The sequence below is a fragment of the Gopherus evgoodei genome, chromosome 22 (assembly GCF_007399415.2).
Source record: "Gopherus evgoodei ecotype Sinaloan lineage chromosome 22, rGopEvg1_v1.p, whole genome shotgun sequence".
Classification (NCBI taxonomy): domain Eukaryota; kingdom Metazoa; phylum Chordata; order Testudines; family Testudinidae; genus Gopherus; species Gopherus evgoodei.
Genome location: NC_044343.1, coordinates 4,859,656 through 4,886,283, shown reverse-complemented (window position 1 = coordinate 4,886,283; position 26,628 = coordinate 4,859,656). Strand labels below are relative to the sequence as shown.

Here is a 26,628-nt window from a genome sequence, read left to right as displayed (position 1 = left end):
GGATAGGCAAAAGCAGCAGGTCCAACCCCTTGCCAGTGATGAGTGGCCATTATAGTCTGCCCTAGAGAAAGGGGGTAGATGATGACTGGCAGTAGCATAGGTGAGCATAGGGGAAGGGAAGACTCAGCGTGTGGGGGTACTGCTGACGGCACAACCCCAAGGTAAAGGGTACAGGGGTCTGCAAGGGACATGGGGAGCCTGAGGCAGGAGAGACACTGGCCATCAGGAGGCGCTCTGAGGGCTGGAAAAGAGCTAATTCCTGGACTGACCAGCAGGAGGTGCCATGCCATTGAGTCTACAATCTGCACCAGGACCCAATCCTGCTTGGAGACTAAATCCTAATAAAACACTATTCAGTTGTATACCAGTGTCAGAAAAGACACAGCTACAAGTGACACTTTTAAGGTCCAGTACTTTGAAAGCCAGCAGAGGTAGAAACAAATGGAAAGCTGGCAATGCAGCTTTGATTCTTCATCTCTTGCCCTAGCAGGCTGCAATATAATGGACTTTAAAATTACATCATTTCAGTCACCATCTTGCTTTCCCCCCCCCAACATCAAAGTCAACATGGATTGTGGCAGCTGCTGCCTCAAATGTCTAGCGCTAAAAATAAATACCTTGTACCACTGGACAACAGCCTGGAAAGCCAATTTACCAAATAGCAACTGTAAATGTTTACTTTGTTTCCCAAGATCTCAACTTTGCTGTGATACCACTGCCACCCTCACCCCACTCCAGGCAAAAGCTCCCAAATCCATCCATCCATTTCCACCCTAACCTGACAGGACCCTCACCTCCATGGCAGGTACGCTGAGCTGCGTCTGGAGGTTCGGTATACTGTATAATGTACTGCCTGACTGCTGGTGTTCATGCTGTGGAAAGTTCTTCCCTCCGTCCATGGCAAGATGTGCTGAGGGCATCAGGCTGTCTCCTGCAGCATGAAGTTGTCAGGGCTGGTGGACTATTCTAAGGAGTGGTGGAAGGTTCTTTGTGCTCTTCACTGTGCAGCATGGCCTAGGAGAGAGAAGAAATACCTATTGTCAGTTTGTAACATGGGAGGAAATGCAGCTAGCCCCCTCTAAGGGAGAGACCAGCACATGGAGGTCAGGCTGTGTAGAGTCCCCTACTCCACCATAAAGTCTAAGGCCTTGTCTTCACTAGGTACAGGGTCAACCCTAGAGTAAGGCAAATTGGGACGACTGCCCCAGGCCCCACACTTCCTGAGAAGGCAGGCGGGGAGGGGAGGTAGAGGGAGGAGGAGGAGCCCTTCTACCAACCTCCCTTTACCCCCAGAGCCACCTCCTGCCTGCCAGCAGGTCCTGTGGATCAGCACCTCCCCCTTCCAGCCTCTACCACTGATCAGCTGTTTTGGGGCATCTGGACTCGGCATGGGGGGAGGAGCAAGGGTGCAGCATGCTCAAGAGAGGGGGTGAAACTGGGTGGGGGAGAGGCGGGGTAGGGCCTCTGAGGAGTGGGGAATGGGCCTGGACAGAGCCAGAGGGGACAACCCCCTGGCAGATAGAAACTTGGCAACTATGTCCTGGGTCCTGCACCCCCTTAGGGACGGCCCTGACTAGGTGTGTTTTTAAGGTGAGGTAGCTAACATGGTAACTAACATGAGGTAAAAATCCCAGTGAAGACCAAGCAGTTTGTAGCTTTCACAAGTGTTAATAGATTGAGCTACTATGAGGGAGCCTAAGATTTACCTAGACCTGGTAACTCATTTAAAATTACTAACTGCCTTGTCTTCACTAAGATTGTAGTTGGTTACCATATGGTAGCTAACACGAGTTAACACATCTTTTCTCCTAATGAAGATGCACCCTACAGGGCTAGCAATTTTCACTTAGTACAGCAGCAAAGAATTTGGAAAGTACTGTTATACCTCCAAGTCTATTTCTCACATAGGAGGTTTTTAAAAAAACAGATTCTGAACAGCTGAGAATCTAATCCGACTGTGAAATTTCTGATTTCCCAATACTTGCTCATCTTTGTATGGCACAAGAGGCAAGCACTTGCTCTCCATTGATGGGTAATGAATGTGGCAAACTCACATTCTTGGAAAGCAGCTAAAATGAAAGGCAGGGTCCTGGGTACAGTCAATTTGGGACAGACCCTAACAATCAGTAATACATATTAAAACCTGTGCGTACCAGGCTCAGTCCTTTCATGGTTGCAGGATAAATGAGGTTAGTGGGTTACAAATTGGTGTAATGAACTACAAATCCTGTGCTCTTACTGAATCCATGATTTTTAGTATCTAGTAAAGTTATGAATTTAAGTTCCCAGGCTACAACTAAAGGCACACGATATAAAGGAATGTTATAAAGAGACTGCAAGGCCTTAAAAGTAAGGAGCCCTCTTTTTCTCCAAAGTCCAACCTAATAAAAAAACAGCTAATTTGGGTCTCAAGAGGATAAGGAAGAAGGCTGTTCTGAGGCTTGTAAGGGCCTCTAGGTTTACTATGGCCTGGTCTACACTAGGATTTTACATCAGTATAGCTACTTCTTTCAAGAGTGTAAAAAACTCACACCCCTGAGAGATGTGGCAATACTGACCTAACCCACCCCCCACCCGCCGTAGACAAGTGCTAGGAGGATGGAAGAATTCCACCACCTGTCAGGAGGTGGATTACTTACACCGCTAGGAAAATCCCTCCTGCCAGTGTAAGTAGGGTCTACACTGACGCGATGAAGCGGCGGCGCTATAGCATTGTCAGCGTAGACATACCCTGAGCTAGACAATTGCCTAGCTAGCATAGGCTTGGTATCAATCAACGGCCTTGTCTACATTTGGCATTTCTCTTGAGTTCATGCATGTGTTGCCGGCCACCAGTGTGGACTGGCCACTGGCATTTTAATAATCATGTTCTCTAGCCCTATGCTAGTTTCCCTTGAGATGCTCCATCAGGAACAAAGAAAGAACCAAGGAGAAAGAGCCAGCAAAAGGGGTTAAAAAGTAGAATATAAACATGTTTTATTGGATAACCTCATCTCCCATCCCTAAGTGTGGCTTCGCCTCTATTTCTCTCAGCATGCCCATTACTGGAAGGGTCTTAATAAACCCACCCCGCTCCTCTCTTTTCACTACTCTGATAGCCACTCATCTTCAGCTACCTTCGTTTAAATACATCTACTCTTGGACCAAGTCAAATGACCTTTCACCACCTATCCAGCTGGAGCCTGGGGTACTCTCCTTGAAGTTAACAAAGACTGATTTCCATGGCAACTGGACTATACCCTTCTAGTAAATTACCACAGTTGTAATTGACTGGCCAGCCTGAGTCACACCAACGATAGTGTACATCTGTTACCCTCATTTCCTGTATCTCAACCCAGTTCAATTTACCTCGCTTTCTTTCTCTCTCTTCCTCGCTCAAATATTCACTTACTAAAAGTTACATGTGGTATTTTTTTGTCACACATTATCTTGCTTTGGAAGAAGTGACACATGGAGATTTCCTTTCTGAGTATACTACTGATGAGTAATAGCTATGCAGCACAGCCCCCAGAACCCCAAAATCACCAGAAAAAAGGCAAAGTACATACCTGAGATTTCCTCCCCTCCTAAATCAGTCCTATATAATGTCTGATGCAGAAAATATTGACCATGAGACTCAATTTCTTCTTAAACAGATTTAGTCACTAAAACTGCATCATCCCATTTGTCACCAGTTAAGAACTATTAATGTGCCCATACCATGATCTCCAGTTCAGTGACAGAAATTAATCCTGAACAGCTGGACAGAATCCAAATTATTTTCTGCATCTGTAAAGTAACTGGAAAGGACTCTATCAACTACCTTTGTGCTAGACTGTCCATGCGCTCTTGCGGGCTTAAAGGGGCACACTCAGGTCTAATTTGGCTTAATTCAGATACAATTAATGTTATGGTTAGTGCAAACATTTAGAAAAACCTAGGAGCAAGAGAGATTTCCACAATTTCTTTTTGATTTCAATATGACTTTTGCCCTCTCATTTTCTTCCTTCCTCCCTCCCTCCCTCCCTCGCCACACCCCAAAAAGCACAACACATTATATCCTGCAGCATTTGCTGCCTGAACATTGCAGCAGTGGCCGGTGCACAAAAACTTGAGAAGTGAAACTAACTAGTGCATTTTCACTGTCCAAGCTGAGTAAAGCAGAAAAACTAAACAGCGCAGAAAGTAAAAGAGTTCTTAAATGTTCAGTTTTGATCCTTTAATGGTACAAATGACACCTTGAGAAATTTTTAAAAAACATTTGACTCTGCCGCATCCCTTTAAAAATAAGTGACAAATTTCAGCTGTAAAATTTATTCCTGCATAAGAAACGTGCCAACAGTGACCTAACCCGCCCCCGTGCTGTAGACAAGTGCTAGGAGGATGGAAGTGAAGTTAACATGACTTCATGTTTACTACTTTGTGTACTAGCATCCATGTCAGGATACCTCTTGGATCAGGGCTAGTCAGCTGGGAGAGCAAAGTGTATTTTGGATCCTCGAGACACTCAAGAGCTGACACTTGTATAACGTCTGTGCAAAGTTAAAAGTCAATCCATGCATTTAGAATATGAATGGCTCCATCATGATTTTATAGCAAACCTGTACCCCAAAAGAGTTATCATGACAATCTCATATTTGACTGCAAGGACAGTTCTTTTCTCAACCCTATTTGTTAAAAAAAACAAGACTGAAGAGTACTGGGTGGCAAAGGGGCTTGACAATAGATTAGAAAAATGCATTTCCCGGTTATTCATTTAAACCCAGCCTAGACCAACAGTGATGAGAAGCTACTGTGCCCAACTGAAATACAGTAGACAGGAGTCCACAGCTTAACTCCAACCCCTCTGCCACTAGAACCATAATGGGCATGAACTGGCAGCCTCTTTGGCACACAGAGGTTTATATGGAAAGTGAACTCTTCTAGAGATGGTTTCTCCAACAAGCATTGCAACACAGCTGGGGAGCTTGCAAGGCTACTAGGGATGCAGTAGCTGTTTTGTGGGTAAAGAGTTGAGACATCCTCAGTATTAAGGGATGTCAGTCCAACTATCCTCTGCAAGCACCCAAATTCACACAAATGTATTTACTCACATTTACACTGCCTGTTGTTGTTTTTCCCCTCCACCAAAGATTATGGTAATAGAGAAAAAGTACTCCCTGTTTTTAGTTTATTTTACGTATCTGACAACTCTTGGGAAACCGCTTACACAGCAGCAGGGGAGAGAAAAATTTTAGAAGATATGAAACTCTGGGGTTGTAAATCCACAAACATTAGCAGAGGCAGGTGTAGTAACTGAAATGACTTTTAGCTCGTGGTTTTTAAACCCAACTCGATTTCAAGTGAAAGGGGTCCCTTTAAATACATCACCCAGACAAATTAGTGGGAATCTGAATTCGTACTAGGCCATTTATCAAACAGGCTGTGCTTCATCCCCCAATACAAAACTGCTGAAGCTCCAATTTCTATATTGAAATTCCATCACTAAGCACATAATTATTTGTCCAGAAAACAAAACATTACTTTAACATAGGCCTCGTGCCAAGACTTCACAGAACTTTCCAACACTTAATAAAAGAGCTACAATTTGATAGGCTACAAAAAAATTGTTAAGTTTTATTTTTTTAAAGTAATACTTAGATTATATGCTCTTTGGAGCAGAGATCATGTTTTCATTGTAAGTACGTGCAGTTCCTTGCATGATGGGGATTCAGTACCTGATCGGGGCTCTAGGCACTACTGCAATCAGATAAGAAATAAAGTATCCCTCCGTAAACACTGGTTTTCATTGCAATAATATTACCAAGCTCTGCAAGGGACTCTTCCAAACATTGCATGTTTACTGGAACACACTTTTAATGCTGCTGATTAAATCTTGGGCTTGTCTACACTTGAGATGCTACAGTGGTCAGTTATCGCACTGCAGCAACACCATTGTGGCGCTTCAGCGTAGACACTCAGTACAGTGACAGAACAGGTTCTCCTGTTTGCGTTAACTAATCCGTCTCCTGGAGAGGAAGTAGCTGGTCAGTGGAAGACTTCTTCCATCAACCTAGCTCTATCTACGTCAGGGGTTAGGTCAGCTTAACTACATCTTGGGGTGCAGATTTTACTTTTTTTACATGCCTGAATGACATAGCTGGATCAACTTAACTTTTGACTGTAAACTGGCCATACTGCAGGATCCTGAATTCCCTACTCAAGCAACTCCTCCCACTGGTTTCAGGACTGGGTCTGTTGGACATTTAATAAAACCACCTGTACACACACACAAAATCTTAAGTAGAACTTATCCCTGATCCGAGCGCAGCACAACGCTGGACAGCTTGATAACAAGAACCTCTGAAGACTTTGCTGATGCTATTTCATGGATGGGCAAGTGATATCCTATTCAAAGCCTTTTCAGGATGGCTGCCAGTATAATGTGCTAGTTCTGAATAGAGCTACAAATACTTTTAAAAACAGGATCATGTTAACCAATGAAAAATAAAAAAGTTACCGTTCAAAATGCAACCATTGAGGGCATATGGTTAAATGCGCTCACGTGACTGGGGCTCACAAACTGAAATCATTTGCCAGAGGCTAACCACTTTGTAGTTTAAAAGGTTTCCCTTTTTCTTTTAAACACAGAGGCGGTCATACTGGGACTCGTATGGTTTATGCAACCTGACAAATCCTTTCAGGTAGAAGCTGCAGGCTCAGCAGGGTGTGGCCATCCAGTAGAACGCAAATTATGCTGAGTAAAATTGACCAGTTATGCTCAATGCAACTGTAGGCTTAAACAAATTAAGGCAGAGCTCTTTCTGGGAAGGTTTAAACTGATTAGAGAAATCTGATCTGACTTCAACAAGATAACTAATCTGGTTTTTGTCCATCCCCATTGTCTGACAAATTATAACAACTGTCAGAATTTATTCCCCATTTTAAATTTTTTTACCCCAGTCAAATAAGAAAAAAACTCTCCAAGTAATCAAGGTGCTTTTAGAAAAAAGGACAAATTTCCTGGAAAAGCACAGCAAAACCTTGCCCCAAAACAGAGTGTAGATAGCGGCAAGGTAGCGTCAGCAACATAACGTCAAATTATCTGAACATGCTCCCAATCACATTGAGTTCATTCACATCATTCACTAATGGCTAGTAGAAGAAACACCTCTTTCCTAGGGTAAGGAAGTCCCCTACATCAGTTTCCACTTGCCTGCTTTTTCCAGAGTTTTACATGTGCAGAATTGTTTCTTTTTATTACTCTATAAAATCTGTACTCTGATTTTAAGTCAATAAGTCCACAAGTGCAAATACCCAAAAATGTTTAGTTAGCATGCTGGGCACTAGCTAATGCCATTACATGGACTTCAGTCCCCTTGATCTATTAGCCAATCTTCAGCAGCTACAGAACATCTAAGGACTTCTTCCTCCCAGCATACGTCACATGCATTAGCTTATATAAATGGAATTTGCAAGAGAGGGACAGAGAATACACTGGCATGAATCCATATCTGGAATGTTTTAGATGGTAACTCAAGATACATTTTGAAGAGATGACCTAAGTCCCAGCTACTGATCATTAGTGGTCTTCAATTAATTGGATCTTTTCTTTTTTGGTTTCAGGGTTGCCTCCTTGTTCCTCTTTCCTCTACCTACTGTTCCTGACATGCTCTGCTGATACTACACTAATTACAAGTTACACCTAAAAAGAATACAGCAGCAAAGGGTTAAGGTTTAAATGCAAAGCAAAGGTGGTGGTTTGCCTGGGCTCTTTACTGACCTCCTTTATGCCATGCAAAAATGACCTCAGAGTTGATTTAACTTTTTTGCCTGCTTTTGTAAGTTCCTGACTTCCCTCTTCTGGCTGGGAGATTTGGGCAGGAGGACACAGATGGTTTCATCATAGGATGATGAAATCTGAGCTGCGATATCCCAGCTCCTAAATGAAAATGTTGGGGAGATGAGACCTACAGCTCAAGTTTCCTTCTCCTGTGATGTCCCCATCCAGATGTTCCAAACATCACAATGTTCTCCAACCAGACAGACCTGTCACAACCTGATATTGTTAATGTAAACAAGCAAAAGTGTGGGGGGGGGGGGCGGGGGAATAATTTAGATAAAACTGAGGTCCTTGATACACTATGATAGAACAGTAAATGGCAAACAGTTTTTTCTTTACAGATTACCTTCCTTCGGCAAATAGGCAAGCTCAGCAGTTACTGGGCAGAGGGGGTGAGGTGTGCTGACCTACAGGTTAAAGTCAGAGACTGTTTGAGAGATATCGATATACTCTGGTGCCTTTACAACAGTGTGTCTGTTCTCTTCACCAGAGGGTTGGTTTTTTTTAAGTTTGTAACAGCTTTTGATAGGAAATCAGAAGCCGTGATTCCCGTAACAGCTGTAGCAAATGTACAGCTTCACTTATACATCCAACAAACAGTAACTTATGAAGAGTAAAATCAATATCAGAAACTCTCCCTGTCTGTTCTACATTATCTCATGTCTTGGCAACATTACATTTCACTTGATGGGTTCTCTACAGTATAGAGTGCATTTCTCTAAAAATGTACTTAGCTCCCTAAGAAAACTCTTACAAAACAGTCTGTACCCAATTAGCAAAATGAAGAAAAACAGCTTTCAAACTATAAGACTTTTGAGATCCAGAGATACTAATATCCTCTCAGATACTAAACAATACTCTGCACTAAGATAGTGGACTTCTTCGGGAGGACCTCAGAGTGAGTAATAACTCCATTTTACAGAGGGGGAAACTCATGCATAGAGAGAGAACTTGTATAAAGACACCCAGAAAGCCAGTGGTATGATTGGGCACAGACTTCAAATATCCTGACTTCTAACCACTTCCTTGTAAAGTCTTCCACTCTAAAAGTAAATTAATCCCTTTGAAATAATCCAGTTACCCAAAACAGATCAATGGTAATGTGCACTGCTAGAGAAAGTCCACAATGGCTAACACTTAATTATCTAAATGGGGCATCCTGATTATCACTACAAAAGTTTTTTTTTCTCCTACTGATAATAGCCCACCTTAATTGATTTGTCTCGTTAGACTTACGATGGCAACCCCCATCTTTTCATGATCTGTCTCTCTCTCTCTCTATATATATATATATTCCTACTGTATTTTCCATTCCATGCATCTGATAAAGTGGCTTTTAGCCCACAAAAGCTTATGCCCAAATAAATTTGTTAGTCTCTAAGGTGCCACAAGTACTCCTAGTTCTTTTTGCTGATACAGACTAACATGGCTACCACTCTGAAACTTAATTATCTATACATGTAAGCTTTTTGTTGGTTCTGATAAATTCAAGCACGTACACATAATTCTAGCCTGAACTGATGCAAAACATCTTTGCAGTTGTATATTTACCTGTAAATTTGAGTACTGGAGAAAGCTGGAACACTGCCGTTCTATGGTCCTTTGATGGTCTCTGATTTAGGTGAAAAGGATGGTCATAAGAGAGGCAAAAAAGCCAGAAAGTTGAGACATGTAAGGGATCCATCTTTTCATCCTGACACATTACACAATTTTTAGATTTACTGCCACAAAACCAACCGGCCTCCAGAGGAATGCAGTTTTTCTGAACAGAGACTGTGGTTGCATAGCACAGTGGGTGCCATAAAAAAAACAAAACAAAAACATTTGCCACTCTGCCATAACTTCAGAACCATAAAATGTCTCCTATTCTAAATAGAGGAAGATACAGCAGTTACATCACATGCCGGGGTGATGAATGCAGAGTTTTTAATACCTCACTGTACACTCACATTTTGATATGGGCCAGTTGCTGGCTGGCTGACATATTTAAATTCCCAGAAGGTTCTAAAGCCATTCACAGAGATACTGCATGAACTCTGGGAATGAAGGTCAATACTGGTCATGAAAAACCAAGAAGCGATGACAACCCCAGGGAGCTATTTCTGTTCCAGCATCCTACCAAAAGCACATGGAAAATTACAAAAGTGAGAGCAAGTTTTGTACAAGGCCACAGCTGTCTCACTTCCAGGCACTGTGCTGCTTTTCCAGGCTTTACATTACCAAGGAATGACAGAGTGGAAGTCCACAACCCCCAAATCAAATGGTTCAGCAAGTTTACACTCAATCCCTTCCTCGTTTGGCCCTCCTACCAAACTGGCAGTAAATGAACCCCATCTTTTAGGCAAGTTAGAGCTTCTCATCTTAAGATCTTGTAAGAGCCACCCAAAGCATCAAAGAGGAATTATTCCCTACAAGCATCTCGTCTGTCCTAGAAACATCAGAACCTCCAAGGCAAGCAGTGAACAGAGATAATTTAGTTAAAGATGCAAGACTTTTGACCCTAACGATGGGAGCAGTTATCACACTTTCACTACGCAGGCAGAAGTTTATTGGCTTTCTAAGTTAGAAATTGCTGGAAGTCATCTACAAAGACTCAATAGGCAAAGTTCTCTGCAACTAGAGTAGTAGGTAGAAAACATATTCAAGGATCACTTTGTTCTACCAGCCTTCAGGTATTTGGGGATTGTTCAACACTCATGACTTCTACTTTGGGAGAAAACTGTGCATTAAAATAACAGTTCCAACTTCAAGAGTCATAAACTGCCTCATCCTCTCCTGGGAGCTAGAGAATATGAAATGCAGATATAGAGGGGGAGGGTGAAAGCAACATCAATGGTAGAAGTTGAGTCATCTAACTCATCATGTACATCATGAAGTAGCAAATTCCTGCAATGGACATGTACATCAGCTCCTAGTCTTTGTCACATAATCTTAGCTGCCAGTTCCTTATCCTTGAAAAAAGTGCCAATAGAGTATCAACAAAAGGAAACAAAAAAATATCTAAATTCAATTCTCCACGTTTTAGCCAATGAAGTTTTAAAAACTGGACCCTATTACTACTAAGCCTGTTATTTAATTTAGATGCTTTTGTTTCATGACATAAGCCAATTCCTGGGTGGAGAAAAAGATGAATACCTATGTTATAAATATTATTGGGGACAAGCAAACACTCATGTCGGAAATCAACAGACACAAACTTCTGTGCTTTGGTCACTTTAGGCACAGAGATGGAAACAACCTTGAGAAAGTTATTATGGAAGGCATAATGGAGGGTCATTGTAGTAGAGGACAGCCAGCAAGAAGATTGATGGATGGGTACTTGAAGTTAGCAATGGATTACAAAGGCTTCTGAAAATTCTGTTATGTCACTGATATTCAGGCATGAATACATGGATTTATGTAATTAGTATAGAGTTTAGCATCTTCCATGCAAATATCTCAAAGCACTTTCCAAACTGATTATGCCTCCAAATATAATTGTGAAGTCATTATGCTTACTCTACAGATGGGTAAACAGACATAGAAGTGATCAACTGTAACCACTCCAGGAGACCTGGGCATCACCACAGAAAGCTCAGTGAAAATCTTAGAGACCAATAACGGTCAAAAAAGCACAAAGTATCAGGATATATGAAGAATGTGATAGAAAATACTGAAAATGTCATGATATAAATCACTGGTATAGCCACACTATTCAGGGTGAGTTCAGTTCTTGTCGCCCAATCTCAAAAATGATATAGCCAATAAAAGCAAACACTTTATTTTACTAAAAGCATAACATGTGGAACTCATTGCCACAAAATACCGCTGAGCAGAAGCATTTAAGACACATATCTCAACATCCAGTGTAATGTTAGACAAGATACTTTTATAAATGATGTAAATTCTCAGGCTTCAGGGCGCAAGACAGCCACTGGAACTACTCTTCTGGACCAGCAGTGGAGCACAACCAGTAAACCCCATGCTAAACAGTAAGCATGCACTATTGCCAAGACAAATGTAGAAAAGGAACCCCAGCAGAATAAAGTGAATGCTTATAAACACAAGAACAGTAATTTCCCTCTGTAAGGATCACGAAGAACTAATGAAGTGATCTTTCAACATGATTTAGAGCAGAGGCACTCAAGTGATGGATTACACACACTCATGAAAAAACCATTATGCTCACTCCTTAATGGCTGGATATCCTATGCTTAATAATGAAACTGTTTTCCTACGCAGCAAGATAAAGCTATGAGCAGTCTAATTATATCAGGAGTCATTCTGATTGAGATATATGAATTGTTTCACTATAAATAGACTTTCACTTAAACAGTTCATTATGATAGTTTTCCAACCCAATCCAGGTCCATAAAGGGGCAGTTTTGTCTGCAGCTATGGAATATGACTAGTTGGAAATGAAGAACAGAGAGATTTAGATTTTCAGAAGTGGCTTAGGCTTTTTGGAGAGTGACAGCGACGTGTGCGGCAATCTATTTTGAACTCACACTGACTGGCGAGTCGAGAAACCCAATAAGCGGCTCCGTCATAATCAGGATCAATAAGACAATGGGTAAGTGCCCAATTTCATGGGCATATACCATTAAGAAAGCTGTACAATACCAGTCGCATATTTCAACATCTATAAATACAAGCATTTCCTCTATGACGGGCTGTTACAGAAAGCTGGCTAGGAAACCACAGGTATGCACAGGATACACAGTCAAACTCAACTTTGCCATTCTTGAATTACATGGGCCTGATGATCAAGTTCCCAAGGACTTTTTGTTTAGTTCCTTTTCCTACCTGAAGATCTCTCACAGTGATCATTCCTTTCCTAGCCGCCCATCCACAGACACTGCATGCAAATGGAATTTGGAAGCTTGCTACACCCACCCATCTCCCTGATTCCTTATGTCAACTGACAATAGCTGTCAGTTGTATACAGCTTGCTACGGATCACTGCCTTTGTTAGCAGGGGCTCTAAAAGTTTAACTGACCTCTCTTAACACACACACACACACACACACACACACACACACACACACGTAACCCCAGAAACAGGAACTTTGAAAACTGAAAAAAGATTTTCACATCTCAACAGCCAAGCCAGATACAAGTTCCCCTTTATGTTCAAACAACATACAGAGAGAAGTACTAATTCATACCAAGCAGCAATTTGTCATGAGTGATGAGAGGAAGCTGGAAATCACAACTCCTGAATTAATTTGCTCTGCTAATGACTTATTTTGTGATAATGGGGAAACTTAATCTTTTCTGTTCCTCGGTATACCTATCTGTAAAATGGGTCTAATAACCTCACAGGGGGTCTGAGAGGTCTCATCATACCATAAAAAGCACCGAGATTTTCAGATGAGGGTTGCTATGTGAGTGCAAAGTTTAATATGATCAAAACTAACAGGCACTTGCCTCCTTAGTCCACAATTCTATATTTAAATGGGAAGTGCCAAACGATTATTTTTAATTCTTTCCATTATTTGCTGTAACCTTTAAAAATGGAAAGTTTTTTCCTAACTGGTTTAGTCCCTTTCCATTTGGCACACTTAGTTTCTCAAACAGCAAAACTCAGTATGATTCTGCTTTGTTAATTTCCTTGTCTGAGGATCTGCGTATCAGTCACACTTGGAAAAGAGCTTCCCCAAATTAATCTGTGCACCCTCTGCTAGCCAGGCATCAGACTACATAGGAGCAGAGCAAGAACTACTCTAGGGTAATTAAAAAACCTGGTCTACACGGGGGGGGGGACGGACGACGGAATCGATTTAAGATACGCAACTTCAGCTATGAGAATAGCGTAGCTGAAGTCGACATATCTTAGATCGAAATAAAATTACTTACTTCGCGTCCTCGCGACACTGGATCAACGGCCGTGGCTCCCCCGTCGACTTTGCTTCCGCCTCTCGCACGGCTGGAGTTCAGCAATCGATGGGAGAGTGATTAGGGATCTATTTATCGTGTCTACACCACATGTGATAATCGATCCCCGATAGATCGATCACTTTTTACAATTCCTTAAGAATAGATTGATGAATTTATGTTTGAAAGACAGATATTCAGAAGCTAGAGTTTGCTCCCTAACAACTTAGACTATGAAGGTAGATTCAAATGGGTAAATTGAAACTGCTTTTTTAAATAAAAACAAAGAATCAGTGTATTAACAACTGTAGTGCAAAATATAGCAAATTGTAACCCAACTCACCCAATCACAGATTAACATGCAATTTAGAAAGAGTTATGGGAAAACAACTGAAGAAACCTATCTTTAAACTGATTCTGAATAGAACTAAGTCTATTTATGATAGACAGCAAAGGATAACATCAACGTGAAAGATTCTAAGTACACTGTATGTGATTAAAATGGGGTCAATGTAGGGCATGCCTGTACCACACAATTTACGGCACCCTGATCTCTTGAACGCTTTGGACACATCAGAATGTACCTGAGATACATTTATGTAAAAGCACAGATTTTACACTACCCTAACTCTGTAAAGTTTGCACTCCCAGGGTATCAGAACAGTGCATAGGCCTGAGTAAGAAAGGGGTAAAACCTTCCTCACTTCTTACCTTGGCTGTGAAAGTTATTAGAGAGTCACAGCATGGCTGTAAAGAATATATTTGGCAGATTAACTGCTCGAACTGTACACTCAGTAAACAAAGGGGAGAAAAGTTGAGATCACTTCCAAGTTTCTTGCCATCTACACAGGCAAGAAGGTGGTGGAGGTAAAAAAAAAAAAAAAAAAAGGCAAACTTTACTTCTAAAGATACAAGTATCCACAGCACGGAGAGGAAAAACTTCACTTTTAAAGCAGCCCTAACCCCACCTCTTTGAAGCTCAGACCATACTGCAGAATCAAAGGCGCTTGTTGGGAGGGAATTTGCTCCTTTAAATGAAAATATCTGCTCATCCACAATTCAGTCAAGCCAAAAGATAAAGCCAGGTGGGTTTAAATTAGTGGTGGAACAGACTTAATTACAAGTGCCAGGAAAAGGCTCAGCAGTTGGAAAACAACACGCCCAGAGAGAGGCCTCCTGGATTATAAAAACAGAAGGAGATAGAAGTACAAACAATGAACCCTATTTAACAAAGTCATGGCAAAACTTAAATTGCCGGAGGACACTAAAGGAGAAATTGCACTCGGCAAAGAAATGTGGGTTTAATTCAATACAAGCCGCCACATTAACGCAACACCATGGCTGGGAATTTAAATGCACAAGAATTGGGAAATCTCTCTAAAAATACCAACTCAGCCCCTTTTCACAACTGTAGCCTTTTATATCACTCAGTACATTGTTAAAATGTCTCAATCTAAAATGTACAAAGCAGATGAGTTATGATTGCTGCGGGAATCTTTGAATGTCTTGACTTGCACATTTACATTCTCAGATACAACACTGCATTATCAGCTTCTCCTATTGAATTTTCTTCTGTTTAAAAAAATAAATGGAGAACTGGCTGAGCATACATTCAAATAAACATGCTAAGTAAGGCTGTAATAAATTCACTTTGTGCATTTATTTGAAGGCGTAATCACCTGTAGTCTGCAGGGTCAAACAGTGAAATAAACTCACCCCTGAGTATTTTATTTCCACCCCTACTTGGACATTACAAAAGGGCTGCCAAGCTCATGAAAAGGGAGTAATGGAATTGGGGAAAGAACTTCTCAGGAAGAACCACAGCATTGGAAGCTAGGATTCCTGAATTCTTTTATTTGCTTTTTCACTGAGCCTGGTCTATACTTGCAAGCTACATTGATAGAATTATGGCAGTTAAAGGTGTAGGGTTTTACCAGTTATACCAGAGTTATACCAGTACAAGTTCTAGTCATACCATATAAAAGTGCCTTACACCAGTGGAAAGCTCCCTTATACAAACCCTTGCATCCACACTGGGATAGTTGTTCCACAACTACACAGATAGTAACTAAAGTGGTACAACTTTCTAGTATAGGCAATTCTAGTGTACAAATGACTTTGTAACTTTGGGCAAGCCACTTAACCCCTCTGTGCTTCGGAGTCTCCAACTGTAACATGGATATACTATCACAAAAGGTTGTTGTGTTACCTCACTAATGTTTATGATGTGCTTTGGGATTCACAGGTGAAATGCACTATAGAAAGGCAATAATAAATATTCGTATATGGAAATCTAAAAAAGCTTACTTTTGAGTCTTGCTGTTGATGTAGGCCCCCAGAGGTTATTCCCCAAATTGCCCAAGAAAAAGGCAAGAAGCTTTCTATTCTGCCCCATAAGCTTAATAAACTGAACATCCTAGTGAGATTAAGCAGTCCCATGCTTCACCTGCTTTACCAACAACATACACTGGAGAGGAACTTTGTTATGTTAACCCAAATGTGGATATATTTTACATTAAGTCTTCTATAGATACTTTCATTTCAAGACAGCACAATACAACTTTATTGCTGCTGAGTTATCTGTAATTCTGACCTCATTCGTCATTCAATCAGCTTGCAGAATGACATTAGGACATTATGTTTCATGCTTCCCCAGACCTCAGTTCCATCAGCAGAACTATCAGAGCACCAATTCACCGTTCAGAGTTTCATATTTCTTCCCCACAAAGGACTCGCTGTAAAGCACAGTCTCTCTCTTCACTCACAGGCTGCCTTGACTTTAATGGTTTGACTTGAAATTCAAACATTTTGTTTACAGCAATGGACTATTGCTTAAACTAGGACTCAAATACAGTCTTAGGCTGGATTACTGCAAGGGAAACACATTCTAGGGAGGGAAGAGGCAGAATCCATCTATCAGAGCCCTTTTATTTGGTAGAAGAGATAAATGACGTATTTCTATTTCCAGGTAGAAAAGTCATTCACAAGAAAATGCCTCCCTCCCCCAACTCTGCCAAGAAACTCAGAACATTTCTGTAGAAACCTATAAACCACCACATATACACTTGGCTGTGCTCTGAAATTTCAAAGACACAAAAGGTTATACAACCCGTATGAGAGAGCACAAAGAGAGGCTCAGACAACATGGCAATGTGGGTAACTAAGAGCAGGGGTACTTTCAACCAAGCAGCTGACACATCAGGGCAATATCACCACTGGCAAAAATGGTAGAGGCAAGAGACGAACCCCGGTCTCCAGATTCTCTATCCTGTGCCTCAGCCACAAGACCATCCTTCCTCTGCCTTGTGATCCGATCACTACCTAGGGAAGTAAGGGAATGAAGTTAAGGTATATCTACACTACAGCAGTACAGCTATGGGGCTGCAGGTGTGCTGCTGTAAGGCCATTGTGTAGTTGCTTCCTACATCGGTGGGAGAGATTTTTCCATCGATGTAGGACAGGTAATCTACCTCTCGGAGAGGCAGTAGCTAGACTGATGGAAGAATACTTCCATCAACCTAGCCACCTCTGAACCAGGGGTTAGGTTGATCTACCTATGGTAATTTGAAGTGCAAAATTTTTCAGTCCTGAGTGAAGGTCAATCAAAGTTCTAGGTGTACACCAGGCCTCAGGAGTACATGGCGTCTGTCTAGCCCAAAAGATCCTGGCCCCATGTGCAGCCCTACCAGAGGAGTTATGAACGCTCTGAATGACCACATCACCACTCCCAGTGGAAAAAGCTGTACGAAGACATCAAAGCTTGCCTTCTTACTAGTCATAAATACATAAACATAGCACTTTAAGCTCGTTTCAGGCTGGCTCAATGTGTATTTCGCTATGTCAGCCTTTTTCACAGTAATATGTTTACAGTTCTAGATCATGTTACCAAAAAGACTGGAAAGATTTTAAATTTAAAAAAATGTTTCAAAGAAGAATATAAACTTCTCTTAATTAAGCCTAGAAGGCTTTCCTGACAGATTCAGACTCTAGTGATTAAAATCACAACTCAGTTTTCACTGACTGTACAGTTAGCTCTTTATTACAGTGTTACTGTTCAAAAAAACATTAAAGTTGTGTCAGCATTTCCATTATAAACCATTTCAGGAGTCTACAACTTAGCCATTTAAAAAGACTACTCCATGCTGAAACTTGCTGTACAAGGTCCTCGCATCGGAACAATTTTGAACACACGTCTAAAAAAATCTTTTCTGTCCATTTATACATTAATGTAAAGAAAAGGATCTTACTGAAACAAGACGAAAGTAGCTCCAATTTTTAAAGCACACGTCAGTGAGGTATAATGCTCTATACCACCTACAAGTTACTGGTTCCTACTGTCTCCTGCCTCAGTCGTGTGTGTGTGTGTGTGTGTGTGTGTGTGTGTGTGTGTGTGTGTGTGTGTGTGTGTGTGTGTGTGTGTGTGTGTGTGTGTGTGTGTGTGTGTGTGTGTGTGTCTCTCTCTCTCTCTCTCTCTCTCTCTCTCTCTCTCTCTCTCTCTCTCTCTCTCCAAGATGATGCAGCCTTTGGGAGAGGGAATATCTCAATGCTCAGTAGCGACCCAAAGGAGTCCTCTCCTATTCAAGAGTGGGGAGCATAAAGCATGGGAAAAGATGGAGGACTCTATGGATTTGACAGGAGGTTAAGGACCCCTGGGGGAAGGAAGGGCAAGTTCGTATGTGAAAGAAAAAATGTCATGGCAGCTCAGCAGGTTCTTTCAGAGCATTTTTATACAGACAGTGTCAAATCGAGACCTAGTTACTTTAAAAAAAAAAAAAAAGAGCTAGAAGTAGTGTCAGGTGCTATTCTGGCTCCAGAGTTGTCCTGCCAATTTTTGTGGGTTCACAATAACATTTTCCTGTTTTTATAAAAATCCTTTTCCTATCGCTGTCTGATGTGAGAAAGCCCACATAAAACACGATACCAGATACAGGCAAGTGCTGTCAAGGTAAGGAAATCGGAAAAGAGATTATTTTCCCTCTAATTATTAGTAACCTCAGGTGTAACAATACTAGGACCAAAAAAAAAAAATCCAGGCAGAGTGTTATTTTTAATGGCTATTAGCCAAGATGGGCAGGAATGGTGTCCCTAGCCTCTGTTTGCCAGAAGCTGGGAATGGGTGACAGGGGATGGATCACCTGATGATCACCTGTTCTGTTCATTCCCTCTGGGGCACCTGGCACTGGCCATTGCTGGAAGACAGGATACTGGGTAGACAGACCCTTGGTCTGACCCAGTATGGCCGTTCTTATGGTCTAAGTTGATGATAATACCAAGCAGCTATAGTTCTGCCAGCCCTATATTATTCAAATATTAGGAAACTAGAATGCAACTATTAAACTTTGGTGCTCTAGAAAATGCTGATTTTGCCAAGTATCAAGATACCTGAAGATTTTAGACTCTTGCTTCGAAGGGTTAAAAAAATTCAGACAATTAAAGTGAATGTATGTTTCCGTTAAATGGTACATAAATATAAGAAAAGTTCAAGATTTCAGCACTACAGCTTTCATAAGGGTTTGACCACCAGGCTATATAGCTGGAAAGTATCATTATCTGGATTGGAAAACTGATGCATAAAAGCTAAGTGATTTGCCAGGGGTCCTACAAAGAGCAAGAGATGGAGATGGGAACAGGTCTCCTGACTTTGCATCCTATCCACCGAACTTTGTTGGAAAACTACTTCTTTATGGGATAAATGGATGCACACAGTACTCATGATATTACAACCTACTTTTCTATCAAGTAAATACAATACAGACATCTTCCAACAACAAGAGCCTGTTTTGGCAACCCCTGCACGCCCACTTGACAGAACCAACCCAGCTACGCAAGAGGGATCTGGAATCCCTCCTGCCTCAAACGCTTTCAACAGAACTGTTAACTTAAAAATTCCAACTGCAGGGCTACATTCTCCCTCAGGTTAGGCCTCTGCCGCCCCCTCTGCCACACCCCATCCCGAAGACAATAGGATTGCACAGATACAACAGAGGGCATGTTGTTGCCTGCAGAATTTACAAGTGATGATGATGCTACAAGTCAAAGAGAACCCGAGGAAACTTTCAGAACCCTTGGTGAGTTTGCAGGACTGGAATTTAGAAAAAAGCCATCTATTTTTATTGTAAACTGAGAACATTTGCTTTAGAATCAAAATAGAAGTAGAACCTAATTCCATTTTTTACAGTCTCTTGTCGCAGCAGAACCCTGCTTTAAGCACTGAACTGATATTTAACAACATTAAGATCCAAGTAGATAGGTGACCACTAGCAGCACTAGAGTTAAGAGCCTGTCACATAAGCTCTATTTTTCAGGGGCTATGAACTGGGCAATTAAGATCAACACCATTGTGGGCAAGAATTTGACATTCAAGGTCTCAGCGCAGAAAGGATTTTCTGAAATGAGACACTCATTTATTTCTGTCACTTTATAGACTCATAGACTTTAGGGTCAGAAGGGACCAATATGATCATCTAGTCTGACCTCCTGCAGAAAGCAGGCCACAGAACCCTACCCATCCACTTCTATAACAAATCCCTAACCTATGTCCGAATTATTGAAGTCTTCAAATTGTGCTTTGAAGACCTCAAGCAGAGAATCCACCAGCAAGTGACCCATGCCCCATGCTGCAGAGGAAGGTGAAAAACCTCCAGGGCCTCTGCCAATCTGCCCTGGAGGAAAATTCCTTCCCGACCCCAAATACGGCAATCAGCTAAACCCTGAGCATGTGGGCAAGACTCACCAGCCAGCACTCAAGAATGAATTCTCTGCAGTAACTCAGATCCCATCCCATCCAACATCCCATCACAGACCACTGGGCATACTTATCTGCTGATAATCAAAGATCAATTGCCAAAATTAAGCTATCCCTTCATACCATCCCTTCCATAAACTTATCAAGCTTCTTCTTAAAGCCAGATATGTCTTTTGCCCCCACTACTCCCCTTGGAAGGCTGTTCCAGAACTTCACTCCTCTAACGGTTAGAAACCTTCGTCTAATTTCAAGTCTAAACTTCCTAGTGTCCCATTTATACCCATTTGTTCCTTTGTCTACATTGGTGCTAAGCTTAAATAATTCCTCTCCCTCCCTAATATTAATCCCTCTGATATATTTATAAAGAGCAATCATATCCTCCCTCAGCCTTCTTTTGGCTAGGCTAAACAAGCCATGTTCCCCATGCAAACAGTTTTATTTTGGGAAGTAAATTTTACATGGGATTAGAAAAGCCTGGTCCTTGCCTCACACTAGGAATTAACATTAGAATTTTTTTTTCAAGTGCATAATAAACTTTACTTATTTTTAAAAACATTTTCATGCTAGAAAAATCCAGAGTGCTGTGCAGTAATTACATAGAAAAGGCTGATGGTCTAGACATCAAATAGGGACAGATTCTGATACCCCTACTCACACCAAATAATCCACGAATAATCACATTTTAGTCCTTCAGTCTACTTGTAGAGTAACATGCTACTCAGCCTCAGAAAGGGTGGAAGAATCTGGCTCATAATACACATAAAAAGGGAGTGTATTCATAAATTCAGGAGCTACTTTACTTCCATAAGAGATTTCCTTCTTGTTCTTCAATAATATCTAAAAACAACCAGGCAAAATTTAACAGAGAGGCATATTGGCACGTGGAATAGTCTCCTAAGGATTTGAAGTAAGGCTTCAAGAGCAAGTCATTTAACAGTTAACGGAAAGGCCCCTAGAGAATGTAATGTCAGCAGAAACAGATAGGTAGATAAGAGCCTCTCTTTCCCCACAACAAAAGGGCCAGACTTTTAAAAAAATAAATTGTTTTTATTTAGCTGTATAACAGAAGCAGCCCCAACAGGATTGGGCGGAGGAAGGGTCCATTGTATTAGGTGCTGTACACACAAATCGAGGGTTAATCTGGACAAACTACCTGTCCCCAAATACTACCAGGGGACTCAGAACACCAGGTGTTACACCTTAATACAATAACCGAGGTCCTTCAAAGGCAGGCCAACATAACTCCTCCCTTCCCGTCCCAAACTATCTTGTGGCATTATGTTACACTCTTTAAGAGTTCTCTCACTGCACCCCAGAAGTGATTGCATTTTAATGATGGGCGAGGTGACTCTTGTAAATGGGTTTCGGATAAAAGGGGCTATGTATAGGTAGGATTATCTTCTACAATACCTGGGGATGGTTCAGACTAGATATCAATCCAGATTCTCAGCCCTAACTCTAGGCACCATGACTAGCATGGGTAAGCCAAACCTTTGGCCCACGTAGGAAGTTGCATTGCTTGGATTGTGCTTCAGGAAATGACTCAAACAGCTACACCTTCAGGCCTGTCAAAACTCTGACTAATAAAGATAACTTGAGGAGGAATAGCCTCCTTGGAGGAACTGAGGAAACCTGAAGCACTAGCCCCTTCTTTCCAGAAAAGAGAAATAAATGAGGTAACGGACAGGGAAGAAGGTGTAGGACAGAACTCTCCCCCCAAGAACTGACCCTGGGGAGAGGAATAGCAGAGAGACTTGCCCCCCGCCACAAAGCTCCCTAGAGACCCTGACCTTAGTGGGGGGAGGAAGAGAAACCTGACCCCCACTTAGCTTCCCTGAACCCTTGGGGTGGGGGGAGGAGTAAGCAAAGAGCCCTTGCCCCACATGGTTCCCCAGAAATCCTGACCTGAGAGAAGGGGGGTAGAAGCAGAGAAATCTACCCCACCCCTGTGACCCAGGGAAGGGAAGCAGAGACCTGCCCCTCCATGGCTCTACAGAGACCCTGACTTGGCCCTGGCCCCCCACAGCTCCCTAGAACCCTGACTCAGGGGGAGGGGAAGCAAAGGGCTCTGGCCCCCCCACAGCTCCCCAGAGCCCTGACCACAGGGGAGGGGGAAGCAAAGGGCCCTGGCCCCCCCACAGCTCCCTAGAGCCCTGACTCAGGGGGAGGGGAAGCAAAGGGCTCTGGCCCCCCCACAGCTCCCCAGAGCCCTGACCACAGGGGAGGGGGAAGCAAAGGGCCCTGGCCCCCCCACAGCTCCCTAGAGCCCTGACTCAGGGGGAGGGGAAGCAAAGGGCTCTGGCCCCCCCACAGCTCCCCAGAGCCCTGACCACAGGGGAGGGGGAAGCAAAGGGCCCTGGCCCCCCCACAGCTCCCTAGAACCCTGACTCAGGGGGAGGGGAAGCAAAGGGCCCTGGGCCCCCCCACAGCTCCCTAGAGCCCTGACCCAGGCGGAGGGGAAGCAAAGGGCCCTGGCCCCCCCCACAGCTCCCTAGAGCCCTGACTCAGGGGGAGGGGAAGCAAAGGGCTCTGGCCCCCCCACAGCTCCCCAGAGCCCTGACCACAGGGGAGGGGGAAGCAAAGGGCCCTGGCCCCCCCACAGCTCCCTAGAACCCTGACTCAGGGGGAGGGGAAGCAAAGGGCCCTGGGCCCCCCCACAGCTCCCTAGAGCCCTGACCCAGGCAGAGGGGAAGCAAAGGGCCCTGGCCCCCCCACAGCTCCCTAGAGCCCTGACTCAGGGGGAGGGGAAGCAAAGGGCTCTGGCCCCCCCACAGCTCCCCAGAGCCCTGACCACAGGGGAGGGGGAAGCAAAGGGCCCTGGCCCCCCCACAGCTCCCTAGAACCCTGACTCAGGGGGAGGGGAAGCAAAGGGCCCTGGGCCCCCCCACAGCTCCCTAGAGCCCTGACCCAGGCGGAGGGGAAGCAAAGGGCCCTGGCCCCCCCACAGCTCCCTAGAGCCCTGACTCAGGGGGAGGGGAAGCAAAGGGCTCTGGCCCCCCCACAGCTCCCCAGAGCCCTGACCACAGGGGAGGGGGAAGCAAAGGGCCCTGGCCCCCCCACAGCTCCCTAGAGCCCTGACTCAGGGGGAGGGGAAGCAAAGGGCTCTGGCCCCCCCACAGCTCCCCAGAGCCCTGACCACAGGGGAGGGGGAAGCAAAGGGCCCTGGCCCCCCCACAGCTCCCTAGAGCCCTGACTCAGGGGGAGGGGAAGCAAAGGGCCCTGGCCCCCCCACGGCTCCCCAGAGACTCTGACCCGGCGGTTCCCCGGTCCCGGCCCCGCGGATCGCTCCGCCCGGGGGTAGCGGGCGGCTCTCACCTGGTCCCAAGGGGCGTCGGGGTTCAGACTCCCTCCTAGAGGCGGCTCCTCACTTCCGGGTTCGCGCCGCCGCCGCCATCTTGGGAGGCGTCTTGCGTACACGAACTTCCGGCCCCCAGGCCGGAACCGGGGGGGGGGGGCAGCGGAGCGGGGGTAACGGGGTGTGGGAGCCGCCACCTGCCTGCCCGTACCGACAATTCCTACCCGCCCCCTACCTACCACCCCCCGCCCCCCTTCCCCACCACCTACCACCCCCCGCCCTAGTGCCCCCCCGCACCCCCTCCCCCACCACCCCCCGCCCCAGTGCCCCCCCGCACCCACTCCCCCACCACCTACCACCCCCCGCCCCAGTGCCCCCCCCGCACCCACTCCCCCACCACCTACCACCCCCTCCCCCACCGCCCCCCGCAGCCCCTCCCCCACCACCTACCACCCCCCGCCCCAGTGCCCCCCGCACCCCGCCTCCCCCACCACCTACCACCCCCCGCCCCAGTGCCCCCCCGCACCCCCTCCCCCACCACCTACCACCCGCTGCCCCAGTGTCCCCCTCCCCTACCACCCCCTGCCCCAGTGCCCCCCTCCCCCACCACCTACCACCCCCCGCCCCAGTGCCTCCCGCACCCCCTCCCCCATCACCTACCACCCCCCGCCCCAGTGCCTCCCGCACCCCGCCTCTCCCACTACCCCCTTCCCTAGTGCCCCCACTCCTACCCCCACCTCCACTCCCTACCCCCGCTACCTAACACTGCACCCTGCTACCACCCCTGCCCCCCAACCTACCACCACTCCTGCACTGCTTACTGCCACCCCCTGCCCCCTGCTGCCACCCAACTCCCTGCTCCTACTGCCGTCCCCTCCTACCTACCAGCACCCCTGCCCCCACCCCCTGCACGCTGTCTTCTGCTGCCTACTGCCACCCCCTGCTACTTACCCCCCAGTGCAACCCCCTGCTGCCTGCCCCCCACAGCTACCCCCTGCACTGTCCTGCCTGCTGCAGTGCCACAAGTGTCAGTTGTGATATTTGGGGCTGACATTGCAGAGAGCGACTGGGGCTGTAGGAATAGTGGGGGACGGTCTCTTTCTCTTCCCCCCCCCCCCCCGACCGACGCTGTGGTGTGGGTAAGAACAAAGGAGAGGAGACAGGACTGCTGGGTTCTATTCCTAGCTCTGACAGCTCAGGCAATTTGCTTGCCCTGGGTGCATCTACACAGCCAGTCACAGAGCCGGGTCTGTGGAGACGTTCGAGCTCTAGCTCTGAAGTAAGGGAGCTGGGAGGACTTCAGGGCCCAAGCGCCAGCCATCCAAATGGCTGCACTACAATTTTCGGTGCCGTCGCATGAACCCAAGTCTGTTGGCTGGGCTGTGAGACTCGCTGCTGTGGGGACACACCCAGCGTGTTTCGGTTTTCCAACTCGCAAAGTGGGGCTAGCGATAATCTACCTCGCAAGGTAGATAAGCACGGTTAGAACTGGACCAGATTTCCAGGGACATCACAGTGGCCGAGCTACAGTTGCTTCTGTCCCACACAGACCCAGTGTTCTCCTTCTGTGAATTGACAACAGATATGCTGAGTCATTGAAATGAACTGAAATAAACTCTCTGTTCTGGAAATGAACCCAGCTACCTTTCCAATGCTCTCCATTTTCGGTTTCCTTCCTGTCCCTTGTGTTGGATCTTTGCCACTTTTAATTCCCTGGACACCTAGACAAAAATAAACCCCGATGGGCTCCTGCAAAAAGTGCATTCCACAGGGGGCTATTTTTATGTTGACATTAACTGTTCTAATCCAAGCACAACAATGCAGATATCCCACTTTTGCTCCATCTCTTCAGCTAGAAACTACCAACAGCCCAGAACCGCTGCCATCTGCTTGGCCTTTACCATATCAATGTCCAGTGCAATAAGCTAGTGAGAAGAAGGGCTGCGAGCATGAATAAAACAGGAGGGTTTCCAGACAGTGTGAAACAAGGAGCCTCTATGTGTTTGTTGTGGGGTCAGGTGTTGATTTACTTGCTGTTGTGGTGAATGAAAAGGCTTTCATGCCTGGCAGTGCCAGTGCATGCTGGTCGCCACGTTCATGCTACTTCTAATGTGGAAAGCCCTCCTTTCCCCTATGCTCGCAGCCTGTTCTTGCCCAGTGTTCACTAGCCACAGCCAGTAAAAAGCCCACCTGGCTCCACCCATGTTCCACCCCAAAGCCCCCTCCTACTGCTTGTGGCTAGTTGCCCCAGCCCTGTCAGGCTGCCTCCTTCTCCAGGAAGCCTGCTGGGTGGAGCTGGGGCCTGGATTTTGGGCTATTCTATGGCCTGGACTTGGGGTTGCTGGGGCTGCCCAGCGCTGGGGGGCCCCCGGAGCTGGGGCTGCACTGCCTGCCACTCCAGGGCTGAAGGTGCTTGGGTGGCCTCGGGGGGGAGGGGACTCAGGCAGAAGGGCCAGGCCAGGGACTAGCCTCCCCGTGCCCAGGCTTCACCCACCATCCATGACACAGAGAGAGTCTAAGTAGATGAGTTCATCCATTTGCAGTGTTTCCCTGTAGAATGTAGATACCTGTAAATGTATCTTACAGGTTCCCCCCTCTATGTCCAATAGAGGATTTGAGTCTGTTTCAGAGCCACCTAAAGGCCTTGGCTCTTTAGTTCAAGTGGTCACAGCTCATGTTTTTAGTTCTGAAGGGCCTCAGCAACAGCCATCACACCTTCTAACAGGGATAGCCCATCACAATCAGGAGCCACTGACTCCCACAATTGTGAAACCCCAACAGCGGCAGCTAAAATGGGGCCCAGCTTCCTAGCAGCTGGGGTCCCCTCCCCGAAGTCATAACAATGTTTGAAGGCATTCTATATAAAGTTTTAGGGTTTTCTGGACCATGGCCCCATCAGCTCATATATTAAGCAGCTGGGTCACCAGGAAT

General features: G+C 45.1%; 1 protein-coding gene across 7 annotated transcripts in view; it reads right to left on the bottom strand.

Moving 5' to 3' along the window:
- Window positions 1-25,249, bottom strand: part of SBNO2 (strawberry notch homolog 2) — a 108,608-nt gene extending 83,359 nt beyond the window's left edge. Inside the window, exons 1-4 of one of the 7 annotated variants that reach the window (XM_030540863.1) lie at window positions 23,718-23,832; window positions 9,353-9,413; window positions 8,148-8,208; window positions 795-1,014 (exon numbers count right to left, since the gene is read on the bottom strand). In XM_030540863.1, coding sequence (XP_030396723.1) covers window positions 795-920 — 126 coding nt within the window. In that variant the 5' untranslated portion in view covers window positions 921-1,014; window positions 8,148-8,208; window positions 9,353-9,413; window positions 23,718-23,832. Of the gene's footprint in view, window positions 1-794; window positions 1,015-8,147; window positions 8,209-9,352; window positions 10,603-23,717; window positions 23,834-25,157 lie in introns of those variants that run through there. The other 6 variants (XM_030540867.1, XM_030540866.1, XM_030540868.1 and 3 more) reach the window with 6 other exon arrangements.
- Window positions 25,250-26,628: the final 1,379 nt, after the last annotated feature.